Consider the following 21303-nt stretch of genomic DNA (forward strand, 5'->3'; position numbering starts at 1 on the left):
GCAACAGCAACTATTCATTTGCATCACATTTATTTCATAGGTAGACATGCTTTACATTGTTCTGCCAGTATGTAGCTGGATACAGTATAGTCCTGTTTAAAATAGCCTAAGGGTGTCATCTTTAGTAGTGTTTGGAAACTTCAAAATTAGGCCTTTGTTTAGCATTGTTTTGTTTGATTGACAAGCCTTCTTAGCAATCCTATATGTGTTTTTGTTTCTGATGGATACTTCGAACCGCAGATTCCTCACCATAGAACATCTGGCAGGTTTGTAGCAATGCTCCTGAGTGCCTGTAGGTGGAGTTGGGTGTCTCCACGCTGACTCCATACCACCCCTTAAGTGACGGAGCAGAGCCACATATAAGCACCACCCCTGCATGCTGACCTTAGTTTCTTTCTTTCTAATCCTTCTGATGCAGATTCTGATCTCCATTCTCACCTTGTCTTCCATAGACTCCTAAACGCAACTCTAAAATAGTGTACTGGGAGAAGAAGTCACACCAAAAACAACAGAATTTAAACCGTGCCGTGACTGCAGGAGGCAGATTTTAGTCATGTCCCTGCACCAGGAGTACCTTTGGTGCCTGGGCACCAGACACGACTCTTAATTTGTATAATAAATGTGCCCTAGTGCACCTTAAGGAGATTCAAGACCGAAATGCGAAGATGTATCTCAGCTAATAGAAGAAGTTGCAGTCTTCACACAGGTTCTGCTACCACAGGCACTCCAAATCATGGGCCCAGTCATGGGGCCATTCCCATGACCGCTCTACTTCCTGCTTGAAATCTTAAGTTTAATTTCAAGCACAAGCATAAGAAAGCAAAGCAGGACTCAACCCCATCCCATTACTCTGACTCCAAAGAGAAAGCAGGACAGCGTCAAAATTTAACTCTCACTCCCTCGAGGTCACCAGCCATATAATCAATTCCTCAGTTGATTCCGATGCCTCCCCTGAGGTCCTAGGTCGTTTGATCCTCCAGCAGATTGAGGCTTTAAAAGAAGACATGCTAGTAATCTTTACTGCACTTAGGGGCAATGTTCCGTCTATTTGTTTTCCTCTGTGTGCGGAAATGTTGGGTCTCTGTGCGCTGCAGCCATGGCCATGTGCACCAGGAACCAGACCGCGCGTGTGCAGCGCAAAATATCACTCCAAACTTTTGCTTAAAAAAAACAATCACCCCGCAGCCCAGCTCGGTTAAGAAGAGAAATTGTATTCCTCTGTCTTATGTAACATTTCCAATACATTGATTTACACACTATGATTCAGTGTCTTTGTGTAATGTGTATGCAATGTAAAGTGCTTAACACCGAACACTGGTATGAGTGGCACTACTAACAAAATAAATAAGAGAGAGGGGTTATGGAGACTTGAGGGGCACTGTTAAAGGTTGGTAATGAGAGTATCCATGGCGGAGGTGGTCATTGGGGCGCCAACAAACATTGTCACACCAGGCGCCACCAGCACTAAAGCCTGCCCTGTTCAAATGGCACTAATATGTACAGTGAAATTATGAAAACGTCCCACATTGCAATTTGAAATCTTGGCAGCTATGTTGCTGCATTTCTTTTCTTAATAGGGCTGGGCTGCGGGGTGATTGTGTGTATTTGTTAAGGTTTTCGTGTTAATTGCAGCTCATGATGGGTTCTGCTGTTAACATGAAAACTTTAACAAAGACACAGGGATATCTTGAGGATTTTGAGTGCCCTGGGCCGAACTTATTTCTGGGGCCCCTGATCAGAACATCTTTTGAGTTATGATCCAATTTCAGCTTTTTCATGTCCTTTGTGGCCAGGTCACTGACACTGCAGAGGTACACTGGACAAAATTCTAAATGTGCTTCCAGTTAATATTCAGGGATAGTAATATGTGTTTTCAAAATTGTAACATAGCAGCCAGAAGGAAAATGAAAGGATACTAGTGAGAAATAGGATGTAGTGGCGGAGAAAGGGGGAGAGAGGAACAAAGAAAAAACAAAGTTGTGGCGCAAAGATGAGAAATGGAGAAGGGGGTAATGGAGAAATTGGTAAGAGAGGGACGGAAAGAGAAAGGCAGCCAGAGGGTCTGGAGAACTAGGAGGGAGAAAAGAGAATGGAAAACCGGTAAGAGAGAAAGCAAAGAACAGGCAGCGAGAGGGAATGGAGACAAGAATGGGATGGGGAGAAGGGGAAAGTGGGTAAACGTGGAATGGGACATATGAGGAGGATTAAAAAGAAGAGAAGGAAATGGCAAGAGCAGCTGAGGAGTGGATGAAAAAAGGACAAAAGATATGTCAGAGAAGAGAGCCAGTGTGATATGGCAAGCCTTCAGAAGTAGCGTCTCTGCATATTGACAAGGTTCTAAAGGAGACTTTTTCACCATCTTGTCATTTCTAAATGCTCGCTCTATGTAACCTTGCTCACTTGAACGTACTAAGAAGGGTAGAAGGCAGGTTAGTCCTTGCCAAGATATTGAATCTTGCCAAGATGCAGGTCTGAGCAGATGGCAGCTGCAAGTGTGTAAATGACTGATCCATCTGTCGGGTGTATTCTCCTCAGTAACACTTGCTCATTTCCTACAACACTCTCCAAGCCACTTCTGCAGGCACAAGCTCGGGCTGCGGGTGCTATGAATGGACTAGTCTTCACTGGCACGGAGTCTATCCAGTGTGACCCCCCTGCATGTAAGACCCAACGCTTCCCACAGCTTTTGGCTTCCACCGAGAAAGCTCCCTTGTTCGTGACATATCCTCCTTGTAGTCCCCAAATCTCACATGTAGTGCCAGGCCTCGTGCTAACTGGCAGATTTAGACTCTTTGTTAATCAGCACCTAAAGTGCCCTCCCTCACATTCTGATTGTGTGATGTTCCTAGTTGACAGTGGGTGACTTATGATGGACACTACGTTCAGGGCTTTAAGTGGGCCGGGTCTCACCGGTGCTGAGCACTGGCAGTGTTTTTAATGGGGGTCTCGAAACGGGTCTCTATCGGGCTCTGTTTTTGTGCCCTGGCACAGGCCGTCCTCTTTTTTTTACGGACTGCAGTGACAGCAGGTACATCGATGTGCGCGTGCTCACACTGCTCACTTCTCACTAGTGGAGAAGTTATGGCATGATTTCATGCCTGGTGAGCGTTGTAGGAGAAGGGAAATCCTTCAAAGAGACTCATTTTCTCTCTGAATTTCCCTTCTCTTTTTGAAACTCAAGATAGCAACAATGCCGTGGTGTCACTAGGGCTTTAAGTGGAAGCTTTTTCAATTTTATATACACGCCATAGTTGCTGCTTATTTATCTTATGCAATTAACAACCACTGACAAAGCCAATAGTCCGACTTATTGTGGGTATGATGTTACTTGTTGTATCATAAATCTGGATGCAGTGACAGAAACAGGAAAATACAAGTCGTGTGGCACACTATGCCCAGCACAGAAAAGTTTAATAAGTCACACAATCACCCCCAAGCTGCGCTCTATTAAGAAGAGAAATTCAGCAAGTCTACAAACAGGGCATGTGCTTTACACGCCGTATTTGTAGAGTTGCTGCATATCTTTTCTTAGTAGAGCAGGGCAGCAGGGTGATTGTGTGACTTAGCTAAAGTTGTGAGGTTAATTGCAGTGCCCATCAGGAGCTGCAATTAAAAAGAATACTTTAACAAAGTACACAATTACCCCGCAGCCCAACTCTTTTAAGAGGAGAAATTCAGCAAGTCTACAAACAGGGCGTGTGCTGTACACGCCGTGTTTGTAAAGTTGCTGCATATCTTTTGTTACTAAAGCACTGCTGTGAACAGATTGTGTGCTGTTGTTTAAAGTATTCATGTTAATCGCAGCTCATGACGAGTGCTGCAATTAACATGAATACTTAAACAAAAGCACACAATATGCCCGCAGCGCGCTCTAGATACAAAAGAATAAAGCAAGTGCCCTCGATAATCCCACAGGCTGCCTTGCCTGCCGCTCTCTTGTCTTCTTTTCAAGTTAGTCTTTTCCGCCCAGGAAATACCAGTTTTTCGCGCCGCTCGTTCTATTAAAAGCTGTGGCGCGAATGCTCTTGCGGGATCATGTGCTGTATGTGCGTGCTCCACACACAGCACTGCACGCTCATGGCAACTGAGATGCGCGCAGCTTATTGGGAACAGTGCATAGGGCTCTCCCTGGCAGGCCTCCTGCACCTACAGAACCGTAGGGGCCTTCAGTCTGGTTCCCGCTGGCAGGCCCTTCTTCAGTGCCATTAATCCCCTTGGATCCTTTATCAGGCTTATTTCTACACCCAGTACAGACTTCCAGTTCTCTCTGTATTCATTTCAGTGATTAGTCATAAGGGGACAGTGGCATATGCTACACAGGAAGCAGCGCATTGATTCTTTTCTTAAACTTCAGAATAATAGGATACACACAAGAAAAATAAGGTGTGCAGGTTGACACTGCCCATCTAAGACCCTTCTTCAATGCCATCAATCCCCTTGGATCCTTTACCAGGCTTATTTCTACACCCGGTACTGACTTCCATTTTGGCCTGGGACTGGTGCTGGTCCAAGCCACTGACACTGGTTAGGGACATGTCCAACCAGTGGGTGGCAGGATCCAGCACTTCTTCCTGGATTTGCTACATCTGATATTGCAACCTGTTCTCTCCTGTTGAAGGTGCACATTTTTACTTGCTTGACGTTTCTTAACTATATTATTGTGCCAATTGCTGTAGATTGGATATGCACATTTTACCTGTCACTTCTAATGCGTTTACACAAGTAATGTGCCCGGTACATACAAACCCCATACTGCACTCTCATTTGTAACGTTGTCATATTGGTCCTGCTACCATCTCAAAATGTATTGTTGTCTGTGTGTCCCACACATGTATTCCGAAATATGTAAAAGGCAATAAACGGATTTAAACTAAAAAACAGATAGGTCTTCCAAATTGTTCAACAAGTCTATGCCCAATATACCTCCCAGACCAGAGCGAATTTCAGAATAGCATATATCCATCCTGCTACATGAGGCTCACCTGTTGCTCTCCAATGGAGCCATAGAAAGGGTAATGGACTTGGAGAATGGTATTCTGTTATTCCTTTTACTGTCTCATCCCAAAAAACGGCAAGGGCTTCAGGCCTATCTTGGACCTCTGTCCCCTGAACGCCTTCCTGTGGAAGGACAAATTCAGAATGCTTTAATTGGGTCAGATCCTCTCTGCTCCAGACTAGGGCAGCTGAATGGTGTCCTTAGACTTGCAAGACATGCATTTTCTTGTGCCCATCCTGCAGTCCGACAGGCCTTAACTACAGGGCAAGGTGTACTAGGAGCTTTTTCGGTTTGCCATTCTCCCATTCGTTCTCACTAGTGCACATTGAGGGTTCATGAAAGTGATGGAGTTGGTCGCAGCCAATCCTCGGAGGTTAGGAGTTCCTGTATTTCAGTACTTCAACAACTGGCTGCTGAAGGCAGGCTCGCCACAGTCTGAAGTGAACCACCTCCTATCAAATATGAAACTCCTGCAAAAACAACAGTTGATGGACAGAATGCAGAACAATGTCATACATTCACCCCAGTAACCGGTCCCAGGATGCTTGTTTCCCGTCCAGGGAAGACATGACTTGGCAGTTCGGGCTGGACTGTTCCCATGAGGCACAGGGTCAGACTGATTTGCATATGGCCATGTCTGAACTGGGGTGGTGGAGTGAGTGTAATATGTGGAAGTGAATTTCTTATGTAAAGGGGGTCATAAGTGTTATTTAATGTTTGTTGCTTTAAGGAATGTAGAGTGTAGAATTCTTACTAGGTCATAAGAGAATGTTTGGGTTTGACTGGATAACAGACTGGGGAACTGGAAGGAGGAGGTCGTGGGTCTTGTTGTGAATAAACTTCAACTTTCTTCAAAGAGATAATTCTTCTGATTTTATTGGATGAGCGTTTGCTACAGTGAGCTAAAGAATGATGATGTATTAAACCCAGATCACTTGACTGGGGCTGAGTGTTTGATTTGTTCAAACGCTACGTCCATCATCCCCTTTGGTATCAATATGAAACTCCTTACATTGTTGGGATTTCCTATAAACGAGCCAAAGTCCCATCTGATTCCAGGACATTTGGGCATTATTCCTAATGTTTCAGGCCTAATCCTAAATCCAAGTGAGGGTGGACCTGAGGCTTCTTGGACTTCAGCCTCGCACATCCCCTTTGTCAACTAGGCGAGGCCGGCAGTGGAACTTAAAGTCCCAGAGAAGACAGCCCATGATTTGCAGACAATAAATCTCTTCTGCGGTAGACCACTCTTGCTCCCTTACCCAGAGTGGTAATTGGTTATGGACACATCGCTTCTGGGTTGGAGGGATATTAAATGAGATGGAGGAGCTCAGAGGTCCCTCGTCTCCAGTGAAGGGCAGTTTCAACATCATCATATGAGAGCTATGGGTCATTTGTGTGGCCCTGAAGCTTTTCTGTCACCCATCGGGGGAGGCTAGTGCAAGTTCTCGGGTACAACACCACTACTGAGTGGTACTGCAATAAGCAGGGCAGGGTGGATTGGGCCAAGATAATGAACTTTTAAGCATGTGCATTTGTCCTGTAATCTAGCTACCGCTTTAGTAGGACCTCCTGTGTCAGCAGCAGGACCGGGTCCACAAGCTGGATTTATGTGTGGAGATTTAGTGGTGTAATTGACTGCTTTCAGTTTGCTGCCTGATGTCGTGGATGTCATCCTTGTCACCAGATTCTGCTCTATGAAATCCATCTATGTTGGGTAATGGGACACATTTGTAATCTGTTGTGGTGCCCTGGACACTGACCCCTTGCAGGGGAAGCTGTCAACTTCTGTTTGTTTGTTTTTTCCTTAGCAAAGCACTACTGCCTTGACGCATGAATGTTTTGCAAGACTAAGTCCTCTCCACAGACTCTCGACTTTGGGTAGGTACTGCTTTAGTATCTATTCTGAAGTGAGGCATCTGCAGTTAGAAGTGTAAAGCAGAATAACAAGTTACTTACCATTGGTAATGCTCATTCTGGTGGATGGTCTGTAAATGAGCTTCAACACCTCGTGTGGTAGTAAGCACTATATAACTCCAATTACAATAATTGGATTACTGTAGAATTTCAGCTGTGGTGCATTGTGCCTCTATCTTGTCATCCACAGTTACCTAGCAGGTCAAAATCTCAGTCTCAAGGTTACGGTTGTTGAACACTTGTGGTCAAACTTTATAAACATCTGGTTCTCGGTGTTTATTTTGTATAAGCTGATGATTTTGTATGATTTAGCTGTGAAACATCATCCTGATCTAATCTAGAGACTTGCCCCATATTTCGTCTAAGTGGTCTTTCTGTTTTTAATGGATTTCGTTTGCGTTTGGGATAAGAAACCAATATCTTCCGAAAGAATTCTAGAAGAAATAGGTGATGAAGGAAGTATCAAGGCAAAGAACAGAAATGTGAATATTGGTATCATTTCTGTTAGTGCTATATAGTTTAATTGCAATTGAAAGCAACTGTCGGCCTATAATGATTCTTTTCCACCTTTGGATAGATTCACTTCCAAAACCGAAGAGCAAGTCAAACCTGCTTTAAGGATGGCCAAATCTGGCTCGCCAATGGATGTTTGTGTCCCCCAGAACATTTGCTACTTTGTCAGCTGAACTTGACCTGGCAGTTCAATCTTTACTCAGTCTGTCTCTTGAATTCGCCACAGTAACATTGGCTTGGAAAACAGCTCTGGTAGTCCCTTTGCAGAAAAAAAACAATATTGATCCCACAAATTTGAGTAATTATTGTCCAATCTCCTTACTTCCTTTACTGGGAACATTTCTTGAGAGCCATGTAAACAAACAGCTTATGTCTTTCTTGGATGAAGGGGCGATCTTGGATCCTTCTCAGTTGGGATTTCGAGTGGTGCATAGTACTGGGGGCACACTTGTCGCAGTAACTGACTCTGTCACTCTTTCTTTGGATGGTGTTGCTCCTGCCATGCTTGTTTTATAAGGCCTCTCTGCGGCTTTTAACACCATTTCTCATCCCGTTCTGATTAGCAGACTACATGAGATCGATGTCAGTGGGATTCCTAGGCAGTGGTTAGTCCTATTTTCTAAAATATCGAACCCAAATTTTTACACTGGGTTCCTTTAAATCTCAGCAGGTTCCTCTCACCAAGGGAGTGCCTCAAGGCTCTTCATTGAGCCCAACGTTGTTTAATATATCTATGTGACTCCCTTGCCACAGTTGGTGAGAACACATGGTTTTGAAGTTCTCTCGTATGCCGTTGATACGTAGCTGATCACTAGAGGACAGGACACTGAGGACTCAGGGCATCGCTTCCAAAACTGCATGCAAGATATTGCTACTTGGATGGTTAAAAACGGTCTTCAGCTTAATAGTGAGAATACTGAGGTCGTGTTATTTGGCAAAGCGCAACAACTTCGGTTGCCGGACTGGTGGCCAGTGAAGCTGGGGACTGTCCTAAACCTTAGCCCTTCAGTGAAAGATTCAGGGATAAAAAGTGACCCCCAATTTGACAATGAAGGATCACGTTGCAGTGATAAGAGGGACTTATTTTGCCACTCTGTGCACCTTGAAGAAGGTTTTCCCTTGGCTCCCTTCCTCAGCCAGGAAAACGCTGATCCAGGCACTGGTTATCAGTTGTGTGGATTACAGTTAAACCCTGCTGATGGCAGCTAATGGCATTCTTTTGCCAAACTGCAGGTTGTACAAAATACGGCTGCCCAATGGATCTGTAATATCCCAGCAGGTTCCCCTTCAGCTCCTATCCTAAGCTCTTTGCCCTGGCTGACAGTTAAGAAACGTATCTTTTTTTTAAGACCTGCTGTCTTGTCCACCAAGACCTCCTAGGAAAATCCCCTCTTTACCTGATAAACAAACTATGACATCACTGCCAGGTAGGTACCCTTAGATCCAGTGGTAGGGCACTCCTTTCTATCCCTCAGATTCAGCTCTTGTGAGAAAGTGCCTCTGTATATACTGTTCCTTAATAGGTACAGGGTGTACAGAGTCCACAGTCCCCCAGGGTTGACAGAGGTTAAAGTTAGATATAACCTTACTCTCTAAAGTGGTAGCTTGGTCGAGCAGTAAGCCATTTGTTGTACACACTCAGTCAGCAAATGGTCTCACACACTCAATAACTGAACTGTAGGCCAATGGTTTATATATAAAAAAATATATGCTTGTTTTATTTTAGAACCAACAATTGGATTTAAAATATACTTTCTCAGAATGAGATGCTTTATATAAATACTTTTGCAATATGCAATTGACTCCTGTAAACAGTTACAAGTGGTTGCAATATGCAACTCTATTTTAAACACAACAATGCATTGAGCTCAATGGAAATTTCAAGTTATTTGCAACATTACTTTTAGGATTACTTTTGGAGTTCCAGGACTGGATCCTAGATTCAGTCCTGGGTCAGTACTTAGAATCAAGTGATGAAAGTCGACTTTATTACTGTGATGATTTTTAAACAATATTTAGCTATTTTAAAAGTTGACACTTCGAAAATATTTCAAAGAAAACAGTCAATGATTCCCTATGGAAGAAAATTCAAGTTGCCGGTACAGTATGTTCTCGTTACTTTTGTAATCCAGTACTGGGTGCCTAGACTCAGTACAGGGACCTTTATCCAAAACAGGTAAGTAATTACGTTTTCAGATATTATACGATTTTTAAAGAATATTTAAAGATTGCAGAAATCGACACTTCGAAGAAATTTCACAGAAAAACAGTCAATGGTTTCCTACGGAAGAAAATTGAGTTAAGGGTAAGTACAGTTGTAAGTATTTTTCAGAGTCAGTGCTGAGCACCAAGATCCAGCACTGGGAGCTCACCTAAGAGCAGGTGAGTATTTTCGTTTTCGTTACTCGGCTTATTTTTGGTGAATATTTTAAGATTTGAAAAGTCCACACTTAGAAGAAATTTCAGGAAAAAGCCAGTCAATGTTACCCTATGAAGAAAATATAGTTATCGGTTTAAAGGTAAGTACTCAACTGGCAGAGTTGAGGTTCTGAGCATAGACTCAGGGGTCCCCCAGGGTCAGGTAGGTACAGTTGGTTCATCCTCAGCGACTCTAGGGCGGCCGGGTGCAGAGGGAGTTAGGCCCAATGTTATCCTATGAGGGATAGGGGGGGGCCCTGGTTGGTGGCTGCCGACTAGCAAGCCACGTGGCTGTGGGAGCTGGGCTCCTGGTCACTTACTCAGGGCAAGTGGGGAAGTAGGTAGGTGTAGAGGTTGCACTGCCAGGGCCACTCGGGCGGCTGGGTGCAGGGTGCTTTTCATCCTTTGGGCGCTCAATTGATTTCAATGGGAAATCTCCGGTTTAGAAAAAGACTGCAAGCTCGGGGACGAGGATTCTTCAGGTGCCACCACCACTTCGAGAGGTAAGTTGGATAGTTGGAGGATAGGTAGGTACCCCGGGATTGGGCACAGGGGGCTGCGGGGCGCCGCGTGCAGGGGTGCCTTTTGGTGTCGGGAAATCTTACCCTCTGTTGATCGCGGTAGGGGGGGCACCTTGTTCTGAGGCTGCAGGCTTCTTCAGGAGTGTCGAGGGAGGTCCTTGGGTGCGGGACTCGGGGTCACAGTCGCCGTGGGGTCGTCCTCGTGGTCTTTTTTCACTCCGGCACTGGCCAGGCTTGGCTGGTGCAGAGTGGGCTGGGTTCGTGGTTCCGGGCTGCTGTCAGGGATTAGAGGTAGGTTTTGAGTAGAGGCTCTACTCATGGGAGTCCCAGGGGCTTAGAGCCAAAAGGTAGCCAGGTCCTCCGGGGTTTGTGAGGTTGCTGGCCACAAGAGATGCCGGGTTGGAGCAGGAGCAGGTTCGAGGCTCAACAGGCCGGTAGGGCTGGGGCCAAAGCAGTTGGTGTCATCCTCTTCTTAGCAGCTGCAGGCAGGTCTTCTTTCTTCTTGCTCTTCTTTGTATTTTGGAATCTGGGGAAGGAGGGTTCAGGATGCCCCTAAATACTAGGTTTAGGGACGTTACAGGTAGGTGAAGGGCAGGGACCAATGGGTCCCTGTCCTGGGGTGGGTACACCCCCTATCCTGCCTCTCTCCTGTGGGAGGGGGGCAGTAGCCTAGTCCTGATAGGGTAGGGCTTCCCATCTTCAAGATGGCGAGAGCCCGGAGATGTGCTTCACCTCGCCTCCCCCACCTGAGGGGTGGGGTTTGTAGGCTGGCACATCCCCTGTCCTTATTTGGGGTTTCCGGCCAAGCTTCCCGCCAGAGTGGGGGGTTGCAGTGGCCTGGGGAAGCTCACAGAGGCGGCATGCCTTTGAAGCTTCCCCCTGCCCATCCTGGGTGAGGAGATTTAGCACCTTGCCCAGGATGTGCATTGTTGCAGGCCCAGGAGATCATGGGCTCTCCCACCCAGGGGTCCAGCAACATGTCTGCTGTGTGGCAGCCTAGGCAGCCTCAGAGCAGACTTGGATTGTAGGTTAGGTTTAAGGGGGCATCTCTAAGATGCCCTCTGGGGTGCTTGGTACATTAAATCCCACACTGGCATCAGTGTGGGGTTAATGTGCTGAGAAGTTTGATACCAAACTTCTCAGTCTTCAGTGTTGCCATTATGGTGCTGTGGAGTTCGTGTTTGACGAGCTCTCAGCACCATGTACTCTTAAATGGCAGCACTGAACTTACAGTGCTCAGGAATGGACCTGGGTACTGTAGGGGCACAGGACTCCTGCATTTTACTAAGGAGGCATGCATGGCTCCGAATTTCTGGTTTAAACCAGAGGTTCAACAGGCTATTCTTAAAGCACCATTTGACAAAGAACACCTTTTTAGACTTCAGCTAGACCAATGAAAAAGGACACAGAAGTGGCGATAGCAATGGGTGCCCTTCAGTCTCCGTCAAATAGAGGTTCCTTTTGTCACTCCTTCTACAGAGCGGGCTCCAAAAATAATACTGCAGATGCGCCACATCTTCATATAAAACCCAGGCATTGTCTTCTTCCTCTAGAGGATTCTATAGAGGTGGATACAGAGGTAACAATTTCAAAAGCAGAGTTAGAGGTACACCATCATCTACCCAACCCGCTAACAACAAACAGTGACATATCAGCTCCCACCGAACCTGTGGGGGGGGTGGAGAGACTACATCAGTTTCTACTCATTTGGCAGTAAATAACAACCAGCAAATGGGTGTTGGATATTATCCAACACGGTTGCTGTCTGGAACTTACAAACAACCCTCCCAAATTCCCCCCTTGGTTTCACAAACTGTCTTTAGAACACAAATATCTACTCAAACAAGAAGTACAAGCTCTTCTAACAGAGCTATAGAACCTGACTCTCGACCTCTCTACATTAACAGGAACCTCGTCATTGCTGTTCCTGTTCATGTAGAAAAGGTTTGGAAGACAGTACCAATAGCCATAAAGGTCAGCTGTCAGTTTTCAAACGTTTGTTGTTTTTCAAAAACAAACTCCCAAGTGGGAATTTCTTTTTGAAAAACATATAACTAATGACACACTCACCCTGGGAGGTTTTTCACATTTTCAAAAGGCTGTCCGCAAACTCTAAATCAGACCATTAAATGAATGCTACTTCCTGTTGACACAATTTGTAGCATTTGTCCATTTTCGTATGATTGTCTTCCCTGGCAGCTAACTTTATAGTTGTTGTGTACCTTACGTTTATTCCTCCAGGAAAGATGGGTTGTTGTTTATGCCTTACATTTCAAGTGCCCTAGCCTCTGGTTTACTATGAATAATGTGGCCCTAATTTGAGAGTTCTGCAATTTAGTATGTTGATCTGGGGTCGGCCAATCTTCTATTCATTCCGCCTGTCATTTTATGATTATGAAATGCTGTTGTGACCCCTGATTTACACCAGGTCATATTTGTGGTGATTCCAACCTTATTTCCCCTAGCGTGAATATTATGGATGGTTGATATTATTGTTAGAGTGGAGAATATATTATTACCTTTTTAGTGAAACATTATTATTATCAGAGTTTTATGTGGAGATCTCTCTGTTAATCTCTCTGCTCTCCTTGGTTGAGGTCAGTCTTCTCATGACACATTGACTTGTGCTTCCCCTTACTTATCTGCCTTGGTCCTGTCTCTTCCCACACACTCTACTGGCAGCTGTCCCAGAAGAAGACTGTCGATAGCTTCTACGTTTCCTTGTGTCGAGCAGTAGGAGGGTAAGGCCTACTCCTCACTTCTACAGGGCTAACTGCTTTAACATGACCCCTCTGCCTAATGTCCCCAGCCACCTCCTCCTGATTTCTGCCTGGGAAGCTGTCCTTGGAGCAGTCATTTTGGTGAGCTTTGCTCTCACAATTCAAGTTGCATGACGAGTGAAAAGGCACTTTGTTTGAGAGGGGCATCTATATGATTTGACTTGACAACACAGTTGTTGCCAGATAGTTATTTGAGCATTACTATAGAGGGACTTTGGCTCCACCCATATGTTGGGAGTCAGGAGTGCATGTTTTAATTGGGCAGATGTTGTGTGCCTCCACAGAACACACAGCACAGCTGTCACAACATAATTATGTCAGCATTACTTGAGACGGGCTTTAGCTCCACCCACATTTTGGGAGCTAGAAGTACATGTTTTGATAGGGCAGAAGTTGTCTGCTTCCACAGAAAAAAGTTCTTGCCCTCCACACAGCTGTGATTAGTTCGTTTATCCAGATACCAGAGTTTGAAATTTTAGGGGCACACACATTCCACTGTAATGTTATTAAAGTGTTTTATATAACTAGATAATTGATGTTGGTTTTTCTCTGGCAACAACACAGATGGGAGGAGGGCATTCATTAGTCCACATAGATTTTTAGGTCTGTCTTTTCAGTGCAGCTGTCACTTGATATTTTAACCTACACCAATTTTAACACAGTTCATTGCTTCTACACATAAACACATTAATTCCCAGGCTATTTACTTATACTGCTTCACATTACCATACACTATTCTTTTAAAGCCAGACCTACTGGCTACATCCAGACCTACTGCCATTTCCAATGCTTGTTTTAAAAAGCTAAAATTACTGCTTTACGATTTGAATTAGAAATATTGATCTTGGAGAATTCAAGACATCGACAGTCACAGTTGCTTTTTCCAGTGATTAAATCTTTCAGAAGTGAGGTAAATAATGTAATGTACAAAACATAAAATGTATTAATTTTTTTAATCGTTAGGACGAAAAGAGGTTGAAATTGTTCAAGCTTGCGTCTGAGAAACACCAGCACATGTATCGCCTTGCCATGACGGGTGCAGGCATCGACCGCCACCTCTTCTGCCTTTATGTGGTGTCCAAATATCTTGGAGTGGACTCTCCTTTCCTGAAAGAAGTAAGTTATTTCCTGGAAGTGCAGCTTCAACTGACTTATCTTTTAGATGCATACAATCGACAATGCAATGATTAATAGTTACCCTTTGCACTTGGCACTGGTTTATCTGTAGAGCAAGTTACTGTGAGGCCTTGGTTGTTAAACTACAGATAGAATTATTGTTAATTCCACATTTCCTACGAAACGTTTTGTTATCTGCTGAATAATGGGTGGAAGTTAGCCTCATCCCCCATATAGATTGTTATCCGCATTACACCACTCGCTGTTGTACCTGGGTAACATCGGCTACAGTGGCTTGCATGACGACATCCATTTTTATTGAACTAAGTAACAACATAATAAAGTTTTCCTTCCCAGTGAAAGAAATGAGAGGGTAGGAGCTGCCGTTTGTGCTATACTGTCATCACCCAGTTGTGACATGGGATTTTCATTATATCGTGTAAATTTAAATACATTGTGACATTATGTTATAAAATATATGCAGTGTGTCGCATAATGAGTCTCAGGAGTATGTTTTCCTTTTATGTTTAAAACGTTTTATTGAGACAAAACAAACCATGGGGGAGGGGGATAGGAGGGCAGGATACATGGAATACAGTCAAAGAAAAAGGGTGCAACTCCAGAGGGTTGGCAATAGGTAGCGCGGTGGGTCAGGGGGAAAAACACAGTAAATGAAGGCTAGAAATACAAGCTGTGGAATCCCCGCACGCGTATCCGACACCCCAAATCTAAACAATAAAAAACCCCCCCCATCAACACCTCAATAGAACACAATCCCCCCCCTCCCATCCCCCATCCTCCCAGTAACGAAACAACAACACTCCCCCCTCCCCCCCGTCCTATGGTCCCGCATCAGAGTAATCCTAACCAGGAAGCCCCGCACCCCCCCCCCCCCTCCCCGGGGGGTCCCCGTTTCACATGTAAGCTAGTCCGCCGGGGTCACCGGCGGCGTCAGCCTGAGCAGCCTAAGATACCTCGGGCAGGTGAGCTCCCGGAATTCAGTGGACAGCAGCGCTAGAAAGGGTTGCCACAGCTCTTCAAATTGGTCTATCTCCCCCGCAACCGTAAGCGACAGCTTCTCCATCCCCAGCACATGCCAGAGCCTATGCAACCAACCGGTGATGGAGGGGACGGTGGTTGTGCGCCAGTGGATTAGAATGTTCTGAACCGCAGACCCCAGCGCGATTGCGATCTGCCTACCCCTACGGGACTTCAGTGGGTACATTAGGTCATTGGGGAGGCCCAACAGGACATACGCCGGGAGTCGCGGTAGCTCTATCCCAAAGTGCTTATCCACCTCGTCCAAGACTTCCTTCCAGTAGGCGGTCAGCACTGGGCAATCCCAGAGAATGTGTGTAAGGGTACCTTCCTGCCCGCAGCTCCGCCAGCACCCCCTGTCAGTGTGTTTATGCATTTCATACAGTCTCTCCGGGGTGTAGTACCAGTATGTGGATACCTTAGTAAAGGTCTCCGTAAGGCCCGTGTGATATGCAGAGTGCCGCGCCCGATACGCAATTTTGTCCCATTCCTTGTGGCTGAGTGTCCTACCCAATTCCCTGTGCCAACGCTCCCTCCCCGGGTTGAAATAGTGAAACGGCGGGGGTTGTAGGTATTTGTACAGATCGGTGATCAGTTTAGCGTCGGAGGTCCGTGTAGCCAACCACCTCTCATACGGTGTAATTGGACGGGCGGCGGTGGCACGCACCTGGGGCTGGAGGGCCCAATGCCGAACTTGCATGTAGCGCAATCTGTCCAGCTCCGTCAGGCCGAACTCCTGGCGGAGTTGCTGAAAAGGAACCACTCCTTCCGGGCCATAGATCTGGAAGAGTGCCCTGCAGCCCGCCCGCACCCAGTGGGAGAAAACCCCCGGCTCCATCCCTGGGGAGAAGTCCGGGTTGCCCGCGATGGGCGTGAGCGGCGAAGGGAAGGTGGTAAGGCCCCGGGCCTCACAGACCGCGTCCCACACCCGCAGGGGGACCCGCGTAACAAAGGAAGCGTAAAGATTAGGGGGGCGATGCGCGCGGCGCAGGAATGGAACCTCTTGTAAGGTGCGGCCCGCCACTGCCTGGTCTTGGAAGAGCCAATGTTTGTCGGACTCCCACCTGCTCCACTCCACCAGATAGCGGAGCTGTGCCGCCTGAAAGTACTTACGGAGGTCCGGAATGCCGAGACCCCCCGCTTCCGGAGCAAGCGTGGAGAGGACCCTCTTCATGCGTGGCCTGCGGCCCTGCCAGACAAAGCGGGAGATGTCAGCCTGCATTTGTCGTATCCAGCCCGCCGGGGGTTGGAGCGGAAGGGCCCGGAAAAGATATAGTATCTGGGGCAACACCGTCATCTTGACCGCCGCGATTCGCCCCAGCCAGGACAGCAGGCCTTTGTTCCAGCGGCCAAGCTCGTCCTTGATCTTCCTGCTGAGGGAGGCATAATTGGCCGTAACCATCCCCGATAATGTAGGCGCCAGCAGAATCCCCAGATACGGCACCGTGGACGAGGACCACTGCATGGGGAAGAGCCGCTGAAGATCCCTCCTGGTTTCCGCAGCCAGGGACACGTCTAATGCCATCGACTTGCTCATATTCATTTGGAAGCCGGCCACCCCCGCAAAGGCGTCCAGCTCTCGGAGGCAAGCAGGCAGCGACCTCCTAGGGTCGTCCAAAGTCAGCAGGACATCATCCGCGTAGAGACTGACGGTGTGGACGTACTGGCCCATCCGGACCCCGACAGCATCCGGATTATTACGAATCCTCTGAGCAAACGGCTCCATGTAGAGGGCAAACAAGAGCGGCGAAAGAGGGCAGCCCTGCCGCGTGCCGCGCTCGATGGCAAAGCCACCGGAGCTACACCCGTTGACCCGCACCGACGCTGAAGGATGCTTATAGCAGTTAAAGACCATGGTGCGGAACTTATCGCCGATTCCCAGTTTCTTGAGGACCAGCTCAAGATACGGCCAGTGAACTCTGTCGAAGGCCTTCTCCGCATCAACGGACAGCAACATCCGCTCCCCCGAGATCCTTGAGGCCTTCTCCAGAACATGCGTCACCCTCTTGGTGTTGTCAACCGTCTGTCTGCCGGGCACAAAACCAGCCTGGTCCGCCTCCACCAGGTCGGGGAGGTGTGGACTCAGCCTGGACGCGAGAATCCCCGTGTACAGCTTGAGGTCGACATTTAAAAGCGAGATGGGTCGGTACGAGCCGCAGAGGGCCCGGTCCTTCCCAGGTTTCGGGATTACCGCGACCGTCGCCCTCAGGAGATCCGGAGGGATGGCTCCGGGTTCGGAGAAAGAGTTAAATAGCCGAGTAAGGACAGGGGCCACGGCCGTGCAGAAAGTCTTGTAAAATAGCGACGTGTACCCGTCCGGGCCCGGGGCCTTGCCATGTTTCAGCCGCGCGATAGCTGAAATCACTTCCTCAACATGGATGTCCCGCTCCAGGTGGTCAGCCTGAGCCGGATCCATTACCGGGAGGGTCACCGACTCCAAATAGCCGTCGGCATCCCGTGGCGAGGAGGGCTCCTCAGCATACAGCGCCTCGTAGAAGCCGCGGAAAGACTCCGCTACCTCCGCGTCCCCGGAGACAACCCCCCCGTCCGCGCCCACCAATTCTTTCACAACGCTGCGCTGTTGCGCGACCCGGAGCCGGTGTGCTAGGAGCTTGCCACATCTGTCCCCCCCAGTGTAGTAGGCATGTTTCAAGCGTAGGGCGGCATACTCCGCCCTGTCAAGATCCAGAGCCGACAGGAGCTTCCTCGCTGCCTTCAACTGCCTCCACACCCTCGGCGCCCCCGTACGGCGGTGGACCTGCTCAAGCTCCCGGACTTGAGCTGTCAGCTCATCCCTCTTCAGTTGCCGCTCCCTATTCTCAGCTGCAGAGATAGAGATGAATTCCCCCCGGAGGACGGCCTTCAATACCGCCCACTGTGTCGCCTGCGAGGTGTCAGTGTTGCTATTGTGGGTGAGATAGTCCTGTATGACCTCCCCGATGCGTTGCACCACCAACTTTTTGTGTAGAAGTGTATCCCGGAGGCGCCACACCCCCCGAGAGGGGGAGGCCGCCGGCCACTGGAAAACGCCGGTGACTGGGGAGTGGTCAGACAGGGTCAGGACCCCGATGTCCGCCGCCGTGGCAGCGGCACGCATCGGTCCACTCACCAGGAGATAGTCCAGCCGTGAGTAGGTTCGGTGTGCGTGCGAGAAGTAAGAGTAGTCCCTATCCGTGGGGTGCATGGAGCGCCAGAGGTCGTGCAGATCCATTTCCGCAATCCGGGCCCTCCCAGCCTGGGACAGTTCCCCCGTCTGCGGGAAGCGCTGCGCCGATCTGTCCATCGCAGAGTCAAAGACAATGTTGAGGTCTCCCCCCAAGATAATGTGGCGGTCGGGGGAAGCAGTGACATCCACCAGCGCGGAATCTAGGAAGCGCTCTTGGTGATCGTTTGGGCTATAAACGGAACCGACCGTAAATGCTATGCCTCCCAGGCGCATGCGATACGCAAGGAGCCTCCCCTTCTGTTCAGCACACTTATGCAACACCTCCCCCCGAAAGGAGCTCGCTAGGAGAATGGCTACCCCCGCCGTCTTGTTCGCTGCCGAGGAAAAGAACTGGGTAGGGAACTTAGCAGAGCGCATCCTATGGCAATCTCGGGGCAATAAGTGTGTCTCCTGCAAAAGGCAAATGTCCGCCTGCGTCCCCTCCAGCAACGACAGGATCGCTCTGCGCTTCACCGGGTTGTTCAGACCCTGAACATTAAGGGTCACTACCTTTAGGCCCGGCATTCCTCGCGGGGGTCGGGAGCGCCATGCAATGGGCAGGGAATCAGCGGGTGGGGCGCGCGGGGCCACAGCGCAGGACAAGCCAAAACAAAGCGGGCATAGACAACATCGGACGGGACCTTCCCAACCCCAAAACAACCCCCTCCCCCACCCAAAACCCAACCCTGGCAACTAGCCACCCACAAACTCAAACACCCCATAGTCTCAGTCAAGCCCCAAAACGGGCAAGTCCGTAGAAAAGAGCAAAGTGGACGTCCAGCCACTCACCTCCAACCGTTCCCCCCCAACCCCCCCGCCCCGTACCAAGCATGTAAAGAAGCTAAAGACATCTCCCCCCGGAGTGTGTGTTAGGCCGTCAAGGCCACGCTAGAGGAGCCGGTCGAGTCCCCGGCCGCCACCCTCAGGGCGTCGGCCATGTCCGCTCTGATGGTAGTGGAGTCCGGGCGCCCCACACTGGTCGCTGAGCGCCGCCTCGTTGACCGCCGCCGGTTCCGTCTCTCCGAGGACCTCCACGACGGCGTAGCTCCCTCCTCCTCCGCCGCCGTGAGCCCCAGGACACCACAAATGTCTTGCAAGGAGCGTAGCTGGTGTAGCACTCCGTTCCACCGAAAAATCAGGCGGAAGGGGTGACCCCAAGAGTACGGCGTCTCATGCTCGCGCAAAAAGTCAGTGGCAATCCTAAAGGACCTGCGTTTCTGCAGAGTTATGGCGGAGAGGTCCTGGTAAAGCGCCACCGGCCGATCCCGGAAAGTCAGGGGCTGTTTCCTGCGGGCTTCAGCCATGATACGTTCCTTTAGTGGAAAGTCGGGCAGGAAGGCCAGAATGTCCGGTGGAGGTGCCGATGACTGGCGCTGCCGGCCAACCCTGTGCGCCCTGTCAATGCTGATGGGAAAGTCCGCAGCTTCCCCCAGGATCTCTCGGAACAGGGCCCGCAGGTAGCTCCCCAGATCGGACCCCTCGTCCGCAGTCGGCACGCCACGCACTCGGATGTTGTTCCTCCGAGATCTGTTCTCAAGGTCCTCGGAGTGGGCCTGGAGCTCCACACACTGTTCCCGGAGGCGAAGAACGTCCTGCTGGAGGTGGACTATCTCCTCCGCTCGCTGTTGGCCCTCCGTCTCCGCCGCTTCCACACGCTCGCCAAGGCCCTCCACCTCCCTGCGCACTTCTCGGACCTCGCTGGCCACCTCCTGCTTCAGTGTCTGGAAGTCCTCCCTGAGGGAGCTGAACAGTTCCTCCATAAAGGCCCTCGTGACGGGTGGCTCCCCTCCAGTCACATCCGCCGGAGCCCGGGAGGGCCCCGGTGAGGGCTGCGTCCTGTCCCGCAAGTGCTGGGCCCTGCCAAGCATGTCCGGCAGGGTACGGTCCCCCTTCTTCAGGCCTCCTCTTCCAGACATCGCTAGCTCCGCAGTCGGGCCCCGATCCAGGCACTCCAGGGATGCTCAGCCGCCGGCTAGCACTCGACCTGGGTATCCCCCACGAGTGAGGTCGCTGCGTCACAGGTGACAAAATGGCGGCCCAGTCCGGTCACCGTCAGCCGCAAGAGCTTGTGTGAGACAACCAAGGGGGCCGCAGCAGAGGGGTCTCATCAGCACATCCCTCCGGTAATCAGCCCAGCAGCAGCGGGGGTCGCTCGCATCCAGCAGCCAGGACTCCGGCGAAGGCTGCCACCACTGCTCCTTCGGGGCCAAAATGGCGGCCGGGCGGAGCAGGCCAAAACGACCAGGCCCGACGACACCACCGGGCCCCCCGAGGCACCCCACAGTAAAATAAGTTCCACCACCGGCCCCCGTCTGTCACGCACAGGGGCCCAGATGGTCCGACCCCATCAGGGAGTCCGCTGTACCTCGGCTAGGGGTTAGGGCCTCCGCAGTGCGGGGTGTCTCCGTCACCAGTCTGAGTGCCGGGGCACCCGTCCCAAGCCTTCCACCCCGTCGGGTCCTTTCCCGCAAGGCTCCTTCAGTCACCGTCGAACGGCGGGCCAGATCCCCTCCAGATCGCAACTTTCAGCACCAGGCCCAGCCGAGGCGCCCGGACAGCTCTCCAATGCGCTCCGCCCCTCGGGCTCGCCGTCGTCGTTCCTTGGTCTCGATCGAACTTTTGGGGGGGTTCCCCCGAGGCGATCCGAACCAAAACAGCACCAATGTGCACCCCTGATGCTCCGCCACGCTCCTCTCCCGCGCTGAGCCTCAGCGGGGGGAGAAAAGCATAAGAAAAGGGCTCTAGCTTGGCCGGGCCGGAGGAGCTACGGGAGGAAGCGTCCGCTCACCTCGCCATCTT

The 21303-nt window shown here is 49.7% G+C and overlaps 1 protein-coding gene across 4 annotated transcripts in view; it reads left to right on the forward strand.

The window, feature by feature from the left end:
* The window catches only part of CPT1A (carnitine palmitoyltransferase 1A), a 386602-nt gene that overhangs the window by 299555 nt on the left and 65744 nt on the right, over window positions 1-21303 (forward strand). For all 4 annotated transcript variants that reach the window (XM_085644765.1, XM_085644763.1, XM_085644764.1 and 1 more), the window contains exon 16: window positions 14109-14261. In XM_085644765.1, coding sequence (XP_085500891.1) covers window positions 14109-14261 — 153 coding nt within the window. The remainder of the gene's footprint in view (window positions 1-14108; window positions 14262-21303) is intronic.

This window comes from Triturus cristatus, chromosome 3_1, assembly GCF_964204655.1.
Source record: "Triturus cristatus chromosome 3_1, aTriCri1.1, whole genome shotgun sequence".
NCBI lineage: Eukaryota > Metazoa > Chordata > Amphibia > Caudata > Salamandridae > Triturus > Triturus cristatus.